The sequence below is a fragment of the Falco naumanni genome, chromosome 5 (genome assembly GCF_017639655.2).
Source record: "Falco naumanni isolate bFalNau1 chromosome 5, bFalNau1.pat, whole genome shotgun sequence".
Classification (NCBI taxonomy): domain Eukaryota; kingdom Metazoa; phylum Chordata; class Aves; order Falconiformes; family Falconidae; genus Falco; species Falco naumanni.
The window spans coordinates 35278858-35299064 of record NC_054058.1 but is presented as its reverse complement, the minus strand read 5'-3'; the positions used below and the strand labels follow the sequence as shown (position 1 = coordinate 35299064).

Genomic DNA, 20207 nt, shown 5'->3' with positions numbered 1-20207 from the left:
GCAAGTTTGTTGTGACTGTAGGATTTATTTATTTATTTTATTTTATCCTAAAGTGGTCATTGGAGCACAGTTTCTTCCATTTTGAAGTTTGGCACTGCAGTAATTGGGTTCAAGTGCAAGGAAAGGGGTTATAAACAGGTCGCTGCAGTTCAGGGAAATGTTCTGCTCTTCTTTTGTCTCTGCTTTTTCTGGAGATCTTAATTTTGAGAAACAAAGTAGTTTATCTTAAATATTTTTCTCTATTCCCTCTAAGAAATAGAACCATAATATGAGAAAGGAAGAATTCAGAAGAAGGTCAAAGATTCATTATTATTATTATTATCATTATTCTTATTATTATTTTGCAATATGGTACAAAAACCTTGAATATTCAATGGCTATGCTGTTACAGAACCAATTCTACATTATAAACTTCTAGGTCTGCATAATGGTCAGCCCAACAGCCACAAGTCCCTGACAGTGCGCTTTGAGCTCTTAAATGGCTGCAGAAAAAATAAGCAACCTGCCAGTTACTGCATCCACAGGTATGGATTGTGTATGTTGTGTGAAAACGAATGCTTTCAAAGTGAATGATGCACATTAACTTGCTCTCAGCATAGACTTCCTTTTGCATAATATTTGTAATTTGAACAGTAAGGCTCATCCCATCTCAAACTTTGCATATGAACAGCATCCAGTGACACGCAGTCACAGCGGAGGAGCGACCGAGCACGTTTGTGGGAGAAAAGGTAGCCACACATGTTGAAAAAAGCACCTGCTCTGATGCAAAAACATCCGAGGAGACTTTTAAAACACAGCCTGTTGTTTAATGCAGTGGTCGGGAAGAAAAAGCACAATTCTGCACACCAGCTTGGTGCACAAAGGAGCCTGGACACCTCGGTGCTGAATGCCTGTTCACGACGCTCCTGTTTGCTCGTGCCTTACCCTAGAAAGCCTTGGCCACCTTGAAGAGGTGGCCGTAGGTCCTGCCTGTTTCAAGATGTCAAACACCTACGTGTGTGCTCTGTCCTTAAACCCCCTCAGCACTTCACCACAAGGCACTTGAAGCGGGTGCCCGGACAACCGAGCCGCACCGGGTTTCTTCTGCATCGGCCCGTGCCGCCACCTCTCCCTGCCTCAGCACTTTGTCACCTGGTGTTTTCCCACCCGCCGCCGACGCCACGAGATCGCTGAGGGCCGTTCCTGTGGAACACACTCGTAAATATCACCGCTTTGCGGCGGCCGACCGTTTTCCTCACGGCGCTCGCTCCGCAGCCGCCGGGGCGTTGGAAACCGGCGGCCCTTCCCGTGAGGAAAGCGGGGTGCCGGCGGGAGCCCGGCTCCCGGGGAAAGGCGGGGAGGCCGGCTGCCGGCCACGGGCTGCGGCGGGCGGCGGCGGGAGCGGGGGCTGAGGCGGGGAGGCGGGAGCGGCCCCTCAGGCGGTTCCCGCCCAACCCGCGCCGCGCCGCGCCCCGCCCCCCCCCGCGCGAGCCGGGGAAAACGTTGCGCAGGTTCTAAAGCGGGGCGGGGGGAGGGGAGGGGGCGCGGCCGCGCGCGAGGGGGCGTGTGAGGGGGAGCGGTGGGTAACGGCCGCCAGCGGGCAACGGCCGCCGCCACCGGGCCAGCCGCGACCGCCGCCGCCGCGGGAGGCAGCCCCCGCCCGCGCCCTCCGCCGTGCGACAGCCGGCTCCGCCGGTGTCCGGCGCCAGCGCCGCTGCCCCGCCCGCCGCATGGAGCTGTCGGCCATCGGGGAGCAGGTGTTCGCGGTGGAGAGCATCCGCAAGAAGCGCGTGCGGAAGGTGGGCAGCGGCGGGGCGCGCGCCGGGGCACCCCTCGCCTCTCCTGCCTCGCACGAGCGCGGGGGGGCGTGGTGGGCGCGCGCGTGGCCGCCCTGCCTTCGCCTCCCCCCCCCCCCCCCCCCCCCCCCCCTCCTTGCCCGCGCGGAGTAACGGGCAGCCGCGCGCTGCCGGCGGGGCGGTACCGGCACCTGCCCGCGGGGCCGGCGGGGCGGGGGGGGCGGGAGTGCCTCGTGAGGGGCGTGTGCTTCGGGGGGCTCCGCGGGGGGGGCCGGGCCGGGCTGAGGGGCGGGCGGTGTCACCGCCGGGGGCTTCCGCTTCCAAAAATCCGTGCTGGTGGCAGCGGAGCTGGCGGCGGGAGGGGCTTCGGGAGGGCCCGGTGGGCAGCTGCGTGACTCAGTTTCCCCATCAGTGGACACGCGCTGTCCCGGCAGGGCGCTACGAGGCCTAGCCCGTAAGCACGCAGCCTGCGGGGACCCTCCGGCGGGAAGCTCCTCACAGGGCAGTGTTTCCAAGCGCTGGGGAGCCCATGAGCCCCCCATGGGGCAGGCAAAACCGGCTCCCTGGCCCGAGGACCCAGGCGCTGTGCTGTTGTGTAAAGGTGCTTGCGGCTGCAGCAGCGGCACTTCAAGGGATGGGCATCCCGCGCGTGCGAGGGCCTCTGCCACGCTTTGGGAAGTCCTTAACAAGCTCCTCAGTATAATATTAAAGATCTTAATAGTTGTACACATTGCTCATGGAGCCCTTGAACATGGTTTCCAATTGCTATGCTTTTTTTTTTTTTTTTTTGCTTGGGTTGTTGGGTTTTTTTCTTTTTACATCTTGTGCTTGGACTGAACGAATAAATGGGTAACTCTGAACTTCAGCTGTGCGCTGCTGTTTGCTTGGGTGGAAAGGCTGAGTGACTGTGATGATGGGACAGCGTTTGAGTAGACTGTGTAGCAACTGGAAGGGAAGTTGAAGAGATATATCATAGGTTCTGAAATACTGTATTTCATCTCTGCTTGAACAAAATTCCTTTGACACTTGCTTCTGGCGTACATCTCCTTCTCGCATTTATGCATGCTGCCTTCTTGTAGGATTGTCTGTAAATGTGGGAATGATTGCAGTCTTGCTCTCCAGTTGGCTTTTGGGGTCCTGCCTGCCAGGCTTCTGCAAAGGTATGACCCCAGGTTGATGGTAGTTCAAGCATGCTTAAATACCCCCGCGTTACTATTTTCTGGGGAAAAAGTTATAGCGAGCATATTTGAATGAGGAAGTGGCTTTGTTTTGAAAATAAAGGGATGGGAAACGAGATTTTCAGTTGCAGAGTTTAGGCCTGTTCATTGGTTGCATCTCTTGCTGTAGCCCATATTTGGTTGCAGACTTCACCTGTTTTCTTCCCTTTTCTGCCTTTAGGGTAAAGTAGAATACCTGGTGAAATGGAAAGGATGGCCCCCAAAGTAAGTTGTTTTACTTGGTTTTTACACCTTTAATATTTGGTAATAGCTTACATTGTATCGCTACAACTGAGTATCCCGTTCTTAACGGGTAACCTTTTGTCCCTGGTTCCAACAACAATAAACAAAAACAAAGAGCTACAAACCAAAACCAAATCTATTTCTGGACCGGCAGCTGGGGGATGCAAACTGTGTGCCAGTCTATTCTGACTGGGTTTTGCCACCACTGAAATATTCCATTGAGATGCTTTCTAGATACAAATGGTTTTAAATTCATTACGAGTTTAACAGGGAACCCTGATTCTTCTGAACTTGGAATGGCTCCTGCTTTCCTGAGTCAGCACCGAGAGGACCCCACTTTATTTTTAGAGCTATATGCAGTTTTTTAAAATAGAAAACAAGTTGATGGTCTTGTCTTGTTGTTCTACTACTTCCCCTCTGCTATTCACAAACGGAAAGGGGCAATGTTTCAGATTTATTGATTGTAGCCAAATGCAGGTGATCTTTGTCCCTTGAAAATTACTGCCATGTCTTCATTTCCTTGTCTGAAACCTTCTGTTATTTTGAGTGTCTCTTCTGCTTTTGCTTTGGTTGCTATGTTGCAAAAAGGAAAAAAAAATTTTTTTGCAGCATTGCTGTACATTGTTAGTAGATATTTTTCTTATTAAAGTGCAGCTGCCTCTGAAGAAGAGTGATTGCTCTGGGTCTAAACAGTCTGTAAAAGGCTTTAAGATTAAAAGGATTAGGTAACTGGAGAATATTACTATGTTAGCTAGCGGTCTAGTAGAACAGCCCCCTGACCAGCCTGTATGGGGCCCTGTCTTTGCTTTTCTGTTTGCAGCTCTGTGTGGGTACAATTACATTACACATGCAGTTGCGCTGTGTGTTGCTAAGCAAAGGGGGCTGCTTTTACGGCTTCATCCTTGCAGTTGCAAAGCAGGGCCCACTAGCATGGTCCTTACAGATTGTACCTGGTGTCTTAGAAGTTGAAATGTGTTCCTACGTGCCATAATCCTCGTGCCTAATCCTTGTGCTTATAGGGCATGTGTGAATACAAGCAGCTTCCCCTCTCTGGTGGTGGTGGGAGAGGGTGACTTTGTTCTTGACCGTAAGTTCTGCTGTCAAAGCGTAACCTTGTGCACTTGTTGAGCGCCAGTTGCCATGTAGTTTGGGTCAGTTCTTGGACTGCTTCAGCCTTCTAAGTAGCCAAGCCTTGTTTAATCACTGTTAGAAGTTGGGAAATGTGTTTGTAGTCTGTGAGGCACCATCCCCTTTTGGCCAGAATACTGATGTTTATCCCATTCTCCTTTCAACAAGTGCATTGAGGTCCTTCTTTTGTAAAGTCACTTGCCAAGAAGGTGGGTTGAGGCATGGCGTAGTTTTCCTCAGACAGAACAGCCCTTATTCTTACTGCTGCCTTTCCTTGCCATGTGCCTTGGAACTCTGGGAGAGCTAGAAGCTCTTTTTTGGGAATTAAAAGCACAGCTTTCTGCCCAGGGAGCAAGGGGATGCCAGAGTTCCCTTCTTCTGATGCTGTGACATGTCCAAACATCTTCGCTCTTTCCCCAAACACCAAATCTGAGAAACACTGAATTTTTTTTTCTTCGCCCATGCTCCCACCCTCCTCTAAACTGTTCACCTGTTGGTTTGAGTTGCTTAAAACCAAGATGCTTTGAGCATTGAAGTCGCTTTCATCCTAGTAGGCTCTGTTCTGTGTTTCTGAACATGCATATGTCTGTGATAGCATGCAGCACCACAAGCTGTTTGCGTCTTTATTTTCCAGCATACTCGGTTTCCCCATCCCACATCGTGTTTCTCTTCATTCCCCTCCCAAACTTTGTCTTAATGCTCTTTGTAATCTCTGTACAAGTTGTCCCATCATTCCCATCAGAGGCTTCATGGAAGCGAGTAAGGATAGGTCAGCAGTTTGATGCTTTCCCACATAATTGACTTTTCACTTTTTTTTCCTTTCGTTTTAATAATAAATTCTTGTTAATGTCCTGCACCTCAGATTTCTGGATTGTACTCCTGGAGTCAGGGAATGGAGGAGTTACTATCTGATTCTAGTTACAAGCTTGTTTACAACTTGTATTGGAGTTTAGAGGGGAGGGGGAAGAGGAGGAGTAGAAGGAGGGGGAAGGAACATCATATGATCTATGTTTTCCAGAGTGCCTCTCTGCGGTTCTACTGCAGCCTGGGCTGTGTGTACCCGTATATATAGCTCTGTGTGTGTATGCGCATGCGCATGGCAAACTGAGCCATGTTTTTTTTTTTTATATGCAGTGTTTTGCCACTGCAGAGAAGCCAGAAACTGAACTGCAGAGAAAAAGGCAACACCCACCAGGGTTTTTTTTTAAAGCAAATCCCCTTTCCTCTCCTGCCTATGCAAAGCAATCCAATGTTTTCCCCTCCCTGTGTTGTTATTTTTCTTAAATTTGTAGAATGAATGCCAGAATCCCCGCAGCTGGGAGGAAACCTTCCTCTGTTCAAACAGTAACTTGGCTTTGACAGCTCACAGTCAGGTTGCTGCAGGAGGTTCGAGCAAAGGAGGGAGGGAGGGAGGGATCAGCTGGTTAGGAAGAAGTGTCTGTTCTTAACTCTCTGATGTACAGTGCACCTTGGGATATCTGAATTTCATATTTTTGTTTCTCCATTTTGCAAAAGAATTGTACTTTTATTTCTAGACCCATTCTCCATGAATGCTATCAGTACCTGTCTTCCATCTAATGGAGAGATGAAAGGGAAAAGCATTCCCACACCACCTCCCCTGTGTACATATATGCATGTACCATGTGCCCTTGTGTGTAGCCTAGACTTCATCCTGAAATGTAAAAATCCTAATTGGCTTTTCCTCTGTTTCAAGGCACTGATACCAGTGCCCCCTTGCCCACCTGCATGTAGCTTGTCTCTTGCTCTCCTCCCCAAGGGCTGGGAGGTGCTTTGTCTCCAGGCCCTGGACCTCACATTCCAGGAAAATTAACAATTTGAGCATTTGGGGTTTCAGACTTGCTTTCTTGCCTTTGAGTTTCTATGGTAGGGACATGCCACCCACCTTTTCTGGGCAGACATGACCCCTTAGAAGCAAATTTGACATGAGGACTACCCTGTGATTCTTTCACCTTCCACAATGGGAGTTTTTGCTGCTTCTGCTTGGTATGAAGTGCAGTAGTGCCCTTTGGGAACCAGTTTTGGTGTTGCCTGCTGGGTAGGTTCAGTCCTTTCCTGAACATCTGACTCCTGTCACAGCTGTCTCAAAATCGAGGCAGGAGATGAGGCAGTGAGTGACACTGTTCACAGGCTACTTTCAGAGCATCAAGCTTATTTTGAGTAGTTTTGGTAGCCCTGACCACAATGCACCGGTACAGAAACACTGGTGACCTCTGCCAGATAAAAATAACCCGCAGGGGCAGTCGAGCAAGAGGAGGAACAGTTGGAAAGTCGCTGTCAACTTGCCTCAGGGCCCAGGTCTAAACATGTTTAGTTTAGTAGCATCAGTGGAGAAAAATTAAACTCTTCTTAAATGAATACTTTCAGCTCCAGTTATTAGAGGTAATTAATAATGCAGGTGAGAAAGCATACTTACTCTTTCAGCAACCTAAATTAAGAGAGACCTATTTTTCAGAAAGCTGTATTGGATTGCATCTCATTGTTCCATGGGGTTTTTTGGATTTGAGGGAGTGCTGTAGATGAGACCTGTTTAGGCACTGACTTAAAATCAGTTTTCAAGTGTCTGCAGAGTCTTTGCAAATAGTGTGAAGGGGGCCCTGGGGAGGAAAGTCTTCCCTGTTCTCCTTTAAAGAGCTGCCTGACACTTGGCCCTGCCTGTTTTGGGAAGGGGAGGTGGTGTCTGCTGGAAGTTGGGGGTGCAGAATGGCTGAGATTCCTCAGAGCTCTTGCAGTGTTGTGGCAGGCCCCACCAACTCTTGTGAAGGCAGTATCCAGGGCCACAGCACATTGGTAGCAGGCCTGCAAAAAAAGTATTGTTTACTTTATATTCCTTATGTTTTTCTTCAGATACAGCACATGGGAGCCAGAGGATCATATCTTGGACCCTCGCCTGGTAGTGGCTTACGAAGAAAAGTAAGGCACATGTTCTTTCTCTCCCTGGACACAGGAAAAGGAAATAGTGTCTTTATTTCACAGCATGTACAAAGTGCCCCTGTTGTCCCTGCTTCAATCGAAGATGACATGTATAGCAATGAATCCTACTTGGTCTCTGTATCCTGGTGTTGGCTGAGGCAGACAAGATGGGGTTAAAGCAGCTTTGATTGGCACTGTTCAGTAAATGAGGCCAAGAACAAGCAGCACTGAGCCAAAGAGCAGTCAGTCTTAGGTTTTGATCAGGTCCAGGGCTTGACTGATGTGAGGTGGTAAATTTCTCTAACCCATCCTTGATCAGCAGTCAGAGAAATTCCCTTATTGTAAGGCTTTCACTCCTACCAGAAGCAATTCCAGGACATTCTTCGAGCCCACACTGGTCATCATTGGATTTTAATGCAGGAAATGAGGGAGCTGTGCTGCAAAAGGTAGATGTCCAAGGTAGATGTCCTGACTAGGTTTTGTGCTGTGGTATTTAGTACTGATTTGTGTTCCTCTTTCACAGGGAAGAGCGAGACCGTGCATCAGGGTACAGGAAAAGAGGCCCCAAACCAAAGCGCCTCCTACTTCAGGTAGCCTCTTGCTCTTCTGTGTATTTCTAACTCATTAGCTGCTCTGCTGCTCCTCTGCTCACAGGGAGGTGGAAACTATCTGTTTGCTGTTGCATGGACAAAACTGGAGGTAACAAGCTTACACAACAACATGAAATCAGTGGGTAGGCAGATACTTTTAACCTGTTAGCTGAAGAGCCAGCTAACTTGTCTTTAAAAAAGCTAAACAAAACAATCAACAACAGTTCTTGCTGTCTGAACTAGGATTTTCTAAACTTTGGGCTTGGGTGGTTGCAGGTTACCTGGTTTGTGTGCTCTTTCAATTTCATGTTGGGCTTGGACTTTACATCATATTAAAGGTAGACACTGGTTGGAAGCGGAGTTCCAGCATGCCTTGACTGTTGCCAAGCAAAGCAGCCAATCCTAGGAAGCACATATTAGGAAGAGCTTAGATGGCAGTTGAAGAGGTGAGAGAAACAGTGTTGTAGAAGCAGCACAACTTCTCCTAGCTCATCTAGGTGTTCGGGGACTGAACAGAGAGTAGTTTCCTGGCTCCCAGGTGGGAGCCCTGACTGTATTATCTGATTTCCTCTCTGACCCTTGCTGCATTGATGTCTTGGCAGCGGCTCTATGGCATGGACTTGAGGAGTGCCCACAAGGGAAAGGAGAAGCTCTGTTTCTCTCTTGCACGGAGGTTTGGAGGAGGAGACAGTAGCATGCCAGGGGCCAAGCCAGGGCAGGCAGAGTTCTCAGAGAAGACTGGGGGAACGGTCCTGCCATTCTCTCTCCGGAAGCAACGCAAAAACCAGAAGTACCTGCGACTGTCAAGGAAGAAGTTCCCCCGCATGGCAAGCCTGGAAAGCCGAAACTGCAGGCATGAGTTCTTCCTGAATGATGCAGTGGGCCTAGAGGCCAGGCAGGGCCCTGAGGACTGGGAGGCCATGCAGCACACCAGCAAAGAAGGTAAGGCCAGACACCTCGGCTGTGAAGTTCTGGGGTATGCAAAGGATGCTCTGCATGCTTCCTCCTTGCTTGCCTCATCCTGGGATTGTGGTTTGGGTCAGGTCCTCAGAGCAGCTCTCGCTGGCTGACATTGTGGCCCTCTTGTTTGGATGAATAGCACGGATTAATCTGCTTTTTTGGTGCTGTTGCCTCCCTGTAGGCTTTGTATCAGTAATGCCCCTCCCAGTAGAAGATACTGCATGTGGAAGGTGCTGCAAGTTACTCCCCTCTTACAGTTTCCTCCCAGCAGAGGCGACGTGCAGGTGTGATAGGGATGAACTCTGCCTCTGTCCACATATCCACATGTGTTCAGCCTGCTGCTCTGCTAAAAGGAGCTCGGCTGGCAGTGGGCAAGCTTGGGCATGAGAGCTGCTCTCCCAGTGCTGCTCTGATAAGCATACAGGAATGCCGTTAGGAACCCATAGTGCATTCCTCTGCCCCCTCCTTCCCTATTCTCTCCACACCCCACATCCTGTAAAGTCTCTTGCTCTAGAGCTATGTGAGAGGGGGATGAGAGATGAAGTGAGGATGGTAACTCCTGCCTGATCCACTGAATAGGCAGCGTGGGTGTAGGCATGGGAGATGTCCAGGCATATTTGGCATTTTGGGGAGGGATACCAACACCTTGTGCAGATGGGCTGTGGGAAGGGTGTGTTTTCTGAGTTACGAAGAAAACTCTATCCCTGCATTATTAGAGCTTCTGAAGGCACAGCTTTGCTAAGGAGTGGAAAGCCAGGACTTGTGCTGCTTGTAGTAGCTAAGGAAATCCTGTTACTCCTTGCTAGGAGTAGCTGTTAGCCAGGCTGGATTAGGCAGCATTTTGAGGAGAGAGCTGTGTTCTGGCAATCAACGTTATCCCCTCCTTCCTGAGAGGGACTCAAAGAGTGCCCAAAATACAGGGAGGCTTCAACGGTAGTAGCACAGACGAACCCAGCTCTGCATCCTGCCAATGGGCAAATATGTGAGGCTCTTCCCCTCTGGAAGTGGTGGGTTCTAAAGCACTTGGGGATCAGAAGAATGAATGGTTCTACAGAAATGTAAAACTGTTTTTGTTATCCCTTTGACACATGGCCTGCATGGAATTCCAATTATTGTTAGGTGGGTTAGACTCTTTCTGAGGTGAAAGTAGGCACCCCAGGTATTTGAGACAGAGGCCAGGAAATACACTTTTAAGGGGCCCTCATTCCTTGCCTGGTTTGGGACAACAAGGTGTATAGTACAGAACTAGTGACAGGGAGAGGGTACGTTTTCCTTCCTCTCTCTGTATTTTTGTGGCTGTCTCTGGGGGTTGGGGGAAGTGAGGCTTAGGGTGGCAGAGAGACTGATAATTATTACTGCAGTGAAAAAGTGCAGGGATGCTTGGGTTTCTTGTATGTAGCTATCCAGGAGCACAGAAAGGATAGAAGAAATGGAGAACAACCTCTCTGTGAAGCAGTATTGACAGATTTTTTTGGAGAGAATCACACCCAGGCTGCATTACAGGTGCAGTACAAGGAACACTCTCCATTTTGGATCCCTTTGACTCCCTCAGGAGTATCTAAAGAGCATGTGTAAGAGTTTGTGATTTTTTACTTTTCAACAGGATAGGACATTTATAAGCAGGTGAGCTCACACCTGGATGAGTGTGCTTTGGTGACACAGCCAAATTAGGGGCTGAGATGAGGTGAGAGGTATCAGGGAATTGTGGATGGTTAGATGAGCCGAGTGGTGTTACAGGGTCTTTTGACCTCTGCGTAGCCTGCTCCAATGCTGGCGTGTGTCTGGACACCTTCGCTATTCTTTCCTTTTCCCATTATATCCTGCAGGGATCCTCTATTTTCCCATAGCCTCTGAGGGGAGGGCTTGCCCATGCTCTTTCTTGCCTTTGTGCAGATTCAGTACAGGCTGTTTTCACCCACCGTTTGTCAGAAAGGAGGCCTCTCTTTCCATCCTTCCCTTCCCTCTCTTCTTCCTCCTTTCCTTCTCCCTCACCTCTCTCTTGCTAACCTACTCTTATCTGCCTCTCCTTCTGCAGCAGATGTGGATGGCAGTCTCCCTTGGATTCCCACTGTGCCCCCCAGCGAAGTGACAGTGACAGACATCACAGCAAACTCCATTACCGTCACTTTCAGAGAAGCACAAGTGGCTGAGGGCTTCTTCCGAGACCGGAGCGTGCAGTTCTGAATCTCCATTTTCAGTGCTCCCCAAAACCAGTGCTTTTAGGGTGGGGCTAGGGAAGGGTTGTTTTATCCCTTAAGAAAAAAAAAATATCCAAAATGTGTCCTCTTAAAATGTTTACAGAGACCTTTTTTTTTTAAAAAAAAACCAACGAACCAACCAACCACCACCCACCCTCTCTCTTTTCTCCTTTTTCCCCTTTCAGATACGCAAAAAAGGGCAGTGTAGGGGGTGTGTGTTTGTCATTGCTTTGTCCATCTGAAAAACTGACAGCCCTTTCCCTGGCAAAGACTCCCCTCCTAGATGTGAAAGCAGCAAGCTGAACAATTTGCCTTTTATCCTGTTAAGTGGTGGCAGCTGCATTTGTGGGGAGAGGGCATGTGAAGGTGGAAAGAGAGCTGGGTCTCTAGTCTGCTGCCTTGTTTTGCAATTGATATCCCTTGGATAAAGATACTTCTCTGTGCATTGCTCTTCCTACCTTCCTCCTCCCTCTCTTCCTGCAGCAGTGAGAGGCAATGGATCCTACCTGTGTAGATAACTCCAGTCTTAACAGACTTCCTCTCCAGTGCTGTTTCCCCTGTGGCCTGCTGTCAGGACTTCAGAACCATGTTTGCCTGTCTGTGGTAAGTCAGTCTTTGCAGCGTGGGTCCATATAGACAGCAGAGGTTTCTCCGTTTGATAGTTGATCATGTGGAAAGACTGAAATGCGTCTCTGAAATCTAGATTGGCAACATAAATTCAATTTGCACTCACTAAAAGCTCAGAAACCCAGTGCAGACATACTGTTCTGTATATGCTGAAGAGGATTTCCGGGCTTGGCTCTGCTGTGTGAGGAATGCATTATGGGGAGTGGGGTATTTTTACCCTTTGCCAAATTCAGTATTAATAACAAATGCTACCCTGAATCCGTGGTAATAAGTTGGTTGAAAACCGGCTCCTCTCCCCTGGGAGGAGGGGCCAGTAGGACAACTAAAGCATTGCCTGGCACTGCAAAGATATCCAAGATATTGGCACAGGCCCAGGACACAGGAATTGGAGAGAACTGAGCTAGAAACGGACCTTGATTAGCAGCAAATTCTGTTCTTGGATCCCACTGAGAGATCCAAGGTAAACAACATGTGGGGAAGGCGTGTATTAGATTTGAGGAAGGGGTTAAAAAAAAAAAAGTCTTAATTCTAAGCAATGAGAATTCTTGGATTGTACTGCCTGAGTAATATTCTTCTGTGACTCTGGTCTCCTCACAGTATCTGTGATCCTGTACTACTTTACTGATAGGAACTTCCCCTTGGAAGGCTTAAAAAATCTTTGCCAAGGAAAGCGGTCTGCGTTTCAATAGACCCTGCCTGATCTTGCACTTAAAAATGCCTTGTGCTGGACTGCCTGTGACACTTTAAGGTTTTTGAAAAATTGATGTATTTTGAGTTAGTAGTTTAGCATAGCATCTGTTCTTGCACATGCATGTTCTCTTCCATTTTTTTAAAAGCAGATTTTATTTAACTTAAATTTTAAAATATAGACCTTTTCCTACAGAGAGCAAGAAAAGTAAGTTAAAGTGGGAACTGCAGGACAGAGTGCTGCAGGCTAACATTGGCTACTGTCATGATTACTGTTCTTAAATCCTTTGTTTCCTCTGCCCACCCCACCTGAAGCATCTCTTACCTGCTGTATTTATTCTACAAGCCTTCTGAGCTCTAAAGTAAAGACACCCGTGGAAATCCTCAATGTGTTCCTTTGAAGGGCTTGGCTGCTAGCCTGCAGAATTTGGGAGCTCTGGGACTTCTGGTCCTCCAAACATCTACCTTTTGCGAAATGCTTGGACTGCCCCTGTGGTTTTTATTAAAAGAAGGTTTTACCTCAAGATAGGATGTGGCGGCTCAGTATAGACTTAGGATTTCCCCTTCCATCTCAGAGCTGTTTGAGTAGGCCTATCTTCCACTGTGTCACAGCAGTGTAAGGACCACTGGGAAGATCTTGAATTACTGGACTAACCTTTTTGTCTCTCAAGGTAAGTGACATGGGAGTTTCATTATGGGGAAATCTGAGAGGGTGAGAAGTGGAAGCTGGGGGATGGAGAAGTTATGTGGTGGGAGGAAGAGTGAGTGGGAAAGCAATAGCTAGCAAGGGCAAATTGATGAGGTAAGCATACAGGCTCAGGATGTTTGTTAAACGTGGGTGTCCAGAGCGAGGCTTCTGTATCTGGAGCTGCACCCTCTTTTGCAGGATGTGGGGACAGACAGTATTGTCATCGTCACCCCACACACTTACTCTCCCCAACACTTGCCAAATGTGCTGATTACCTGCATCTCTTTCTTGTTGTGACCAGTGGACGCACCACATGGCTGAGTCCACTCTTGAAGGTTGTAGCGGGTCAAGTAGTTATAGTTGCAGAAGCATAATATTTTAGCTTATTTTATAAAAAGTCTTGAACTCCAGCTCTTCCTGCTAAATCTTCATGGCGTTTATGGGATCTGGTTTCTTTATTCTAATGCAGCTACTGCTGCCTTTGTCCTGTCTTCCATCTCAGCGTACAAATACACCAGAAAAGCTTCCTAAGGTTCCTGGCTTTGGCTGACATTGGAAGCAATACCAGTCCTGCGGCAGGAAAGAGCTTGTCCTAACAAACTGGATTTCCATCCTCTGCTTTTCTCTCCACTCATCAGCTGAGACTTCTCAATGTTTTGTTTTGGCATTTCTCTTTAAACATCTTTGCTTCCTCCTGCAGTGGAGTTTTCAAAGACCTGTGGTGGTCTTTCAAAGAGGGTCCACCCACAGCTTCATATCTTAATCACTTTTTGGATCAGGCTTGCTTGTGTTCTGCTGGTGACTAATCTCACTACACAGTGTTGAACAAAGTACTTTGCTATCATGCTGCTTTGTGTACAGGTCAGAGGAGTTAACCCTTATCAGGTTAAGATGCAACAAGTTGCATGTGTGTGGGTTTGGTTTGTGTGTGTGAGGAGGAGTTTGTGCTAGGAAACTAAGCAGTTACTGTGTTGGGGTGGACTTTTTTTTATTTTACATTCATGAATTCTTTCTTGTCTTAAAGATCTCTTTGAGAAGATTTTTCTCTTGATATTTTAAAAATCTGGCTCTGTTCCATATTGTCTGGTGACATATTGTTGTAAACTTCCTTGGTAGAGCTGGTCTTGAGGGACTTTAAAATTAGTGTTATTCCACTTCTGCAGGTGTAGACGTGTAGGGGTTTTTTATTTGTGATGGAATGAGAGGTTGTCTGGGTTGTCTTGTCTCTTCTCCCCAGTGCTGTTCATCTGCCAGTTCAACACAAAATTTGAAAACTGAATTGGGACCTCTTGGGCTAACATACCATGAAAATCAGATGCTGTACTCAGAGCTTCGTTAAGCATTCCGTTTGATTAGAAGAGCCAGAATAGCATCCAGCTGAAGCTGAGTTTAATAATTCTATTTGAAGCACAAGCTGAGAATAGAAATGGGCTAACTCTCCCATACCTTGTTTGGCTCCATGGCTGTAAACAAGAAAAACTTCAGCCAGTGGAAATTACTGAACTGTATGCAAGAAACAAACTTCTTGAAGAAGAACCGTTCTTTCTTATGGTCATTCTTAGAACTCTTCCCATGTGAGAATTTGCCAGCCACAATCGGGGGATGGAAGTTTGGAATTTTTTATTTCATAGATCTTCTAACAGTGAACTCGCTGTATATATGACAGAACTGAGGGGTTTCATGAGACTGGAAAACCTTTATTGTTAACACTGTGTTTGAAACAAACAAAAAACCACCCCAGACCTGTGGAAAGGACTGTCTCTGTTCCTGGATAGTTATAAATGAAATGTTATTGCTCTGATACATGTGATGCCTTGGAACAGCAAGTTTTAACACATAAAATAGTGGCATTAAGTAGCCTTGTAGCTCCTGCATGCTCCTTAGTGTCTTGCATTTGCTTGGGCACCCTTCTGCTTGTGAAGTCAGACCAAGGTGGGGTTTTTTTTGTGGATTATTTTTTTTTCTTTTTCAAGCAAGAACAGGATATTATTGTGAGAAAACTCAAAAGCAGTTCCATTTGCCAAAATAAGCCCAAATTTGTTAGTGAATCGACCCTTGCTTATGTTAGAGCCTCAGAAAGAAAGAAGCTTATTGAGAAATGAATGGCTTTTTTTGTTGTTAGTGTTGTGAAACTGTCCAGAATTGTTCTTCTGGTGTTTTGTGACTGAATGTATAAAATTGTTTGTTCACCTCACAGGGGGCCCTTGGCCCCAGTACTGTTTCCTGCTGTACACCAGCTAGCGCTGTTTGATTTTACTGGAACAGAGAAGGGAGGCCTCACACAGGTCAAAAAATAGGCAGGGTAGCTCGTGCAAGACCCTCGGTGGTACCCACAACAGAGGCTGGGGTGTGGAAGACAGCAGCGAGGGCTGTCAGCCAGCCACATCTATCTGAGCAAAGCTAAATCTGCCACCACCTCTCCACGCCTTCCTCTCCTCTCAAGCTTTAAGCTTGTCCTTTGTGAAGTAGGGAAAGTGTAAAAATCTCGTTTTCTAAAGCTGGTTGGTATCTACCCATCTTCTGTTCCTCCCTTGCTTACCTGCAGCCTAGGAAGAAGGCAGTGGGCCTTTCTAGGAAGATAGTAGGGGCAGCTGCTTGTCCGGGAAGGGAGGGAAGGAGCTGCCTCAGAGTTGCTCTTGCTAGGCAGTTGAGGACAGGCCTTTGGGTGAGCTGGCAGCTGAGAGAGAAGGTATGTTAGAAGTGCAAAGAACTTGTAGTGAAGCTGATCCCTTGCATCAGTGGGTGGATGCCCCCTGGAGTTCTGAGTGGGCCCTATGGAGAGGAGATGGTCAGAGCTTCATTTATGTATGTTTTACCATTTGGGAAAGCAAGGGAGATGTCCATGTTAACAGCTTGCATAGGGTAACTTTTACATGGGAATGTATAGCATTACCACATACAGGTAAAGGGAGCATGTTGCTTTTGCTGTGCTTGTTGTAAAATTATTTTCCCCAAGGGCATCGTAAACTTGTTTTGAGACAATAGCTTATGATCGAGAGACCATGTTGTCCTATGCCAGCTCAACTTATCATCCTCACAGAGAAACCATGAACCTTCTGGGTGTCAAATCACCTCAATACCCCCAAAGCAGCTGGTGAAGATGGGAGGGCCTACCAGACATCCCCAGGACATTTGGAAGGAGAGAGAAGCAATCACTTAAAATTTAATTCAGGCCCTTCAAATCCTTTCCTGTAACAAGCAACTTCCCAGAGCGGTGACCCCTTTTTCTTTTCCACCTCTTTTCCCCTTGCACCCTTAATTTCTCAGAGTATGGTGGCTCAGCAGGGAGCAGGTGGCAGATGATCCCTAGTTAACTGGGAGTAGTAGAGAGGAGCAGAGCTCAGTGGGAGAGCTTAATGGCCAACAGGGTGGAGATGGATTGTTATCGAGTCGGGACGGGATGGAAGCTTTGCTGCTGTGATTGTTTCCATCTGTCATGGGCTGCTCTGCAAAAATGCTAGGGAAAAGGGAATGCTCATAAGGCTGTTTGGAACCTCCATCACAGCTTATCTTGTTACTGGGGTACCAGAGTTTTGACTGGGAGGGGGTGGAAAGCCTTTTTAAGTATTATTATTTTTTAACCAGAAAATGTAGTGTCAGCACAAAGAAGCTTTTTGCAAATCTGTTAAAATGTTAAGTAGCTTTTTTTGCTTTTAAATCTGAAGTATATTTTGAAGCACTTTGGAAATGCAAAGCACTAGGAGTGCTACATACTCCTTACCGTCTGTCTAAAAGTGGCATTTGAAAAGCAAAAGATGTATGTTTCAGGCCACTGGCTGCTCCTTATCATTTTTCCAGAGCTGCCACCCAACCCCTTGCCTCCCTCCCATGGCAGAAAGGGGAGTGCGGTCCAGGGTGCCAACTAACAAGAGGGCTCCCTGGACGGGGAGAGGAGACACACAAAGTCTTGCTCGTCTTCAGGGTGCAGGCTGGCTTCCTCCCTCCCCCACCTTCTTTGTCGAAAGAAAGGGGAAAATGAAGCTGAGTTTCGGTTTGAGCGGTCCTAGTCTGGAACTTTGACTGCTTCTTCTGACTCTGGAGACATCTTATAGCGTTTTCTGTCTGAAAAATTGCACCTTATTAGCTTAGTTGAGGAACAGGAAGGTATCTGCCCTTCTGCAGGGAGTGGGGAGAGGAAGGGAGGGTGAACCAGGAGCTGTCTTCAGTAGCTACTGGATTTTTCCAGACGCCATTTCCTCACCTCATCACCAACAGAACGGCAACAAAAGACCTAAAATCTCTTAGATTAAGCTTTTTGTTCTGTGCGTCTCAAGAACCTTTTGAGCAGGCTAAGATGAGAGAATCTTTTTTCTCCCCCCTCACTTAGCCAGCTCTACAGCTGAGGGAACCCCAGGCCTCTGGCTGGGTTTTCAGCACCAACTCTTTCCCTCATCGTACACACATTGTTCGGGCTGTTTTGCACACTGATTCACCTAATGTGGTGTTCTTCCTTTCTGGTGGGGGGAGGTGGGAGATGGGGTCAGTTAGTGGGGAGGGCCCCCGGATTATTTCTGTTCTTGTCTCTTCAGTTGTTGCTGTTGCTCCTGTCAGCTCGCTAGAGTATCTGAGTCTTTGCACACAGAAAGCTTCCTTTTGCACAGAATGAGCTTCTAGCTTTTGTACAGACTAATTGAATGTATTTGGGGAGGGGGGGAAATAGGGAGTAAACCAATTCCAAACAAACCAATTGGAGTTTAATGCCTTTTCTGAGCGAGTACGTGCTGTAAAAGGAGATTGTAATAGCAAAGGGAGGGCAGGCTCGAGTATAATTTGACACAAAGTGTGGTTTTATTTTTGTACTGATATGGATAAGAGACTGTACAGCATCTATTTATTTAGATGATTTATGTGGTAAATGTTGCAAACAAAATTATTAAAATATTAAATATGAGAACTGACATTTACCTAATGGTCTGTTTGTGTGGTCATTTACCTCCCCTTGCTCTAACTCTACAGCTGAATTATTTTCCACCAGTCACTTCTGCCGGTATAAACACACGGCGTGGCTGGAAAAGGAATGGAAAATGTGTGTGTATGCATGAGAAAGATCAGTAAAGAAGGATCGATGAAGAACGGAGCCTGCAGAAGGCTGTTTCTGACATTACTCATTACTTTGATTCAAGGAGGTCAGGTTTTTATTAATTTTTAACCCACTGGGTAAGTTAGAGCTGTACAGAGGTGACCTGGGACAGCTGGTTGTTGGTGGATTAGAATTTGAAGAGGAAAATGCTGATGGCAGGGTGATTGCTGCTATGGGTTTAGGGAGTTCTTGACATCCTCACGCAACACTGCAGTGCCAGGATAACTGCCAGCACTGGGAGAGTGCTGGTGTGCCCTGTATCCTGCGTCTCTTCTGGGAACAGAGAAACTGAGGCAAGGCCTGGGCTGCCAAACGTGCTCCGCACAGGTTGCCAGCAGGGAAGCCCCTCTCCTCCAAGCTGAGTCCTCTGGTGGGTTGGCCTGCAGGGCTTTCAAGGAGCTCCCCGGCAGCACAGCAGCTGCTGGGTGGAGTTTGGCCCCAGGTTCACTGCAGGTAACAAAGGGCTCAGTTAGGGAGCCCAAGTCCTGGAACTGCTGCTACTCTGGAGAGAATCCCAAAGGTCATTTAGTCCACTTTGGTTTCTGACTTGCTCCCTCAAAGGCATGTGCCTCGCCATCCTCTGTGGAGGGGGAGGCTAGCTGTTAATTGAGGTACCTCAGCAAGCAGATGGGGCTGCCCAAGATGTCTTTAGTAGCTGTAACGTGGGGGTGAGCCCTGCATCTGAACACAGCTATGACATCAATCGCTAAAGCACGCGGAGCAAAAGCAGAGGGGGATGGGGCGCACTTCCTGAGTCGGTCATGGCTCAAGGCGGTGTGGTTAGGTCTTGCCTGTGCTACCAAAGCACAGTCAGCATGCTTGACCTGAGCCAGGGAAGCTGGATTTGAGTGATGGCATCAGAGCAGGACTCCAGCCAGCTACTTAATTTCTGGCAGCAGCTAGAGAGTCAGGTGAAGTTGTAAGAAACTGCAGGGCAGAGTTATGGGAAAGCCGGCTCTGGAGAAGGCTTCTTCCTGCCCCTGCCAACACTGCAGAGGCTGGCTGGCGCTAGGAACTCAAAACAGCTTGTCCTTTCTGATGCATGTGTTGGTTGGATTAAAGGTTAATCTGGATAGTACTTTTTTTTTTCAAATAATCTGTTGCTATGCTGCCCCTCTGATCCATGCAGTGCAGCCAACTCTCCCGATCCGGTGACTGAGAACAAGAACACTCATCTGCACCACAGGAGGTACCCCCCAGGCCCCTGCGATGGTAGGCAGCACCTGAAAGGGGAAACTGCACGGTGTGAGCAGCTAGGTGTTCTCCGAGAAGCATGAAGTGAAGAAATGCAGCATCTGTGGCCCCTACGGTGTCAAGTGCTGTCAGCAAGCTGGCCATCACCTCCTGTCTGTTCAGTGCCGCTTGTCTTCCCTGCTCTTGGTCCTTCTCTTCACAGCATTTTGCTTGTTAAGTGACTGTTTTTGAAGCAAGGATGCAAGAAACTCGAGGGAGTTGTGTCATCACCCCAATCTAGCAGCAGCCTGGGTAGCTGGGCCTGCTTTGGGAACTCATAGGCTGGCTAAGGGATTTCTTAGCACCCCGGTGGTGTGTGCACTATGTGACACCCATGGGCCTTCTCCTCTCTCTCCTATGTCAAAAATCTGGAGGGGTGGTTGTTGTGCCCACTGCTTGGGCCATGCTGAGCCACCTGTAACAGCTGCACAGGGAAGCACATGGTCAGCTCTGAGGGGTCTGCCTTTGTCTTGTGTGCTTCAGAGCTGCAGCTGGCAAATCTCACCACGTTTTGATGCGGATAACCATAATGCCAAGGGTTCGCTTTAAAACCTGTGCAGCGTTTGCTTGAAGGGCTGGGGTGTGCGCAGCTGCACCAGCTCCCAGTGTAGGCGAGGGAATGACCACTTCTTTACAGAAATCCACCACTCCTGACAGCGACCTCCCTGGAGCAAACAGCAACGGAGTCAGTTGATCAACCCTTGGAGTTGTTCTAATGGAAATAAGTGCTGCTACTCCTGGCAAGTCACCAGTTTGCAAAAAATGAGCCCGGAGGCAACAACCAGCTTTGAGCAGGTGAGTTTCCCATTATCAAGTGCCATTTAAAAAATAAATAAATATGGCCTTGCAT

At 47.9% G+C, this 20207-nt stretch overlaps 1 protein-coding gene across 3 annotated transcripts; it reads left to right on the top strand.

Annotated features, from left to right (window-relative positions):
• Positions 1 to 1530: 1530 nt before the first annotated feature.
• Positions 1531 to 17948, top strand: CBX7 (chromobox 7). 3 transcript variants are annotated; one of them, XM_040594979.1, is made up of 6 exons: positions 1531 to 1778; positions 3174 to 3217; positions 7229 to 7294; positions 7818 to 7884; positions 8487 to 8826; positions 11526 to 17948. In XM_040594979.1, the coding sequence occupies exons 1-6, from the start codon at positions 1710 to 1712 to the stop codon at positions 11558 to 11560; spliced, it is 621 nt and encodes a 206-aa protein (XP_040450913.1). In that variant the 5' UTR covers positions 1531 to 1709; the 3' UTR covers positions 11561 to 17948. The 3 variants fall into 3 exon arrangements, with proteins under 3 accessions (XP_040450913.1, XP_040450911.1, XP_040450912.1); XM_040594977.1 differs by having other exon boundaries at positions 1532 to 1778; positions 10880 to 17948; XM_040594978.1 differs by having other exon boundaries at positions 1533 to 1778; positions 10883 to 17948.
• Positions 17949 to 20207: the final 2259 nt, after the last annotated feature.

Bases quoted from the DNA above. Each gene is read 5' to 3' on its own strand.
- CBX7 (XM_040594977.1), top strand. From the start codon at position 1,710: ATGGAGCTGTCGGCCATCGGGGAGCAGGTGTTCGCGGTGGAGAGCATC. The intron at 3,218-7,228 runs GTAAGTTGTTTT...GTTTTTCTTCAG, and splicing joins TGGAAAGGATGGCCCCCAAA to ATACAGCACATGGGAGCCAG. The intron at 8,827-10,879 runs GTAAGGCCAGAC...CTCCTTCTGCAG, and splicing joins GCAGCACACCAGCAAAGAAG to CAGATGTGGATGGCAGTCTC.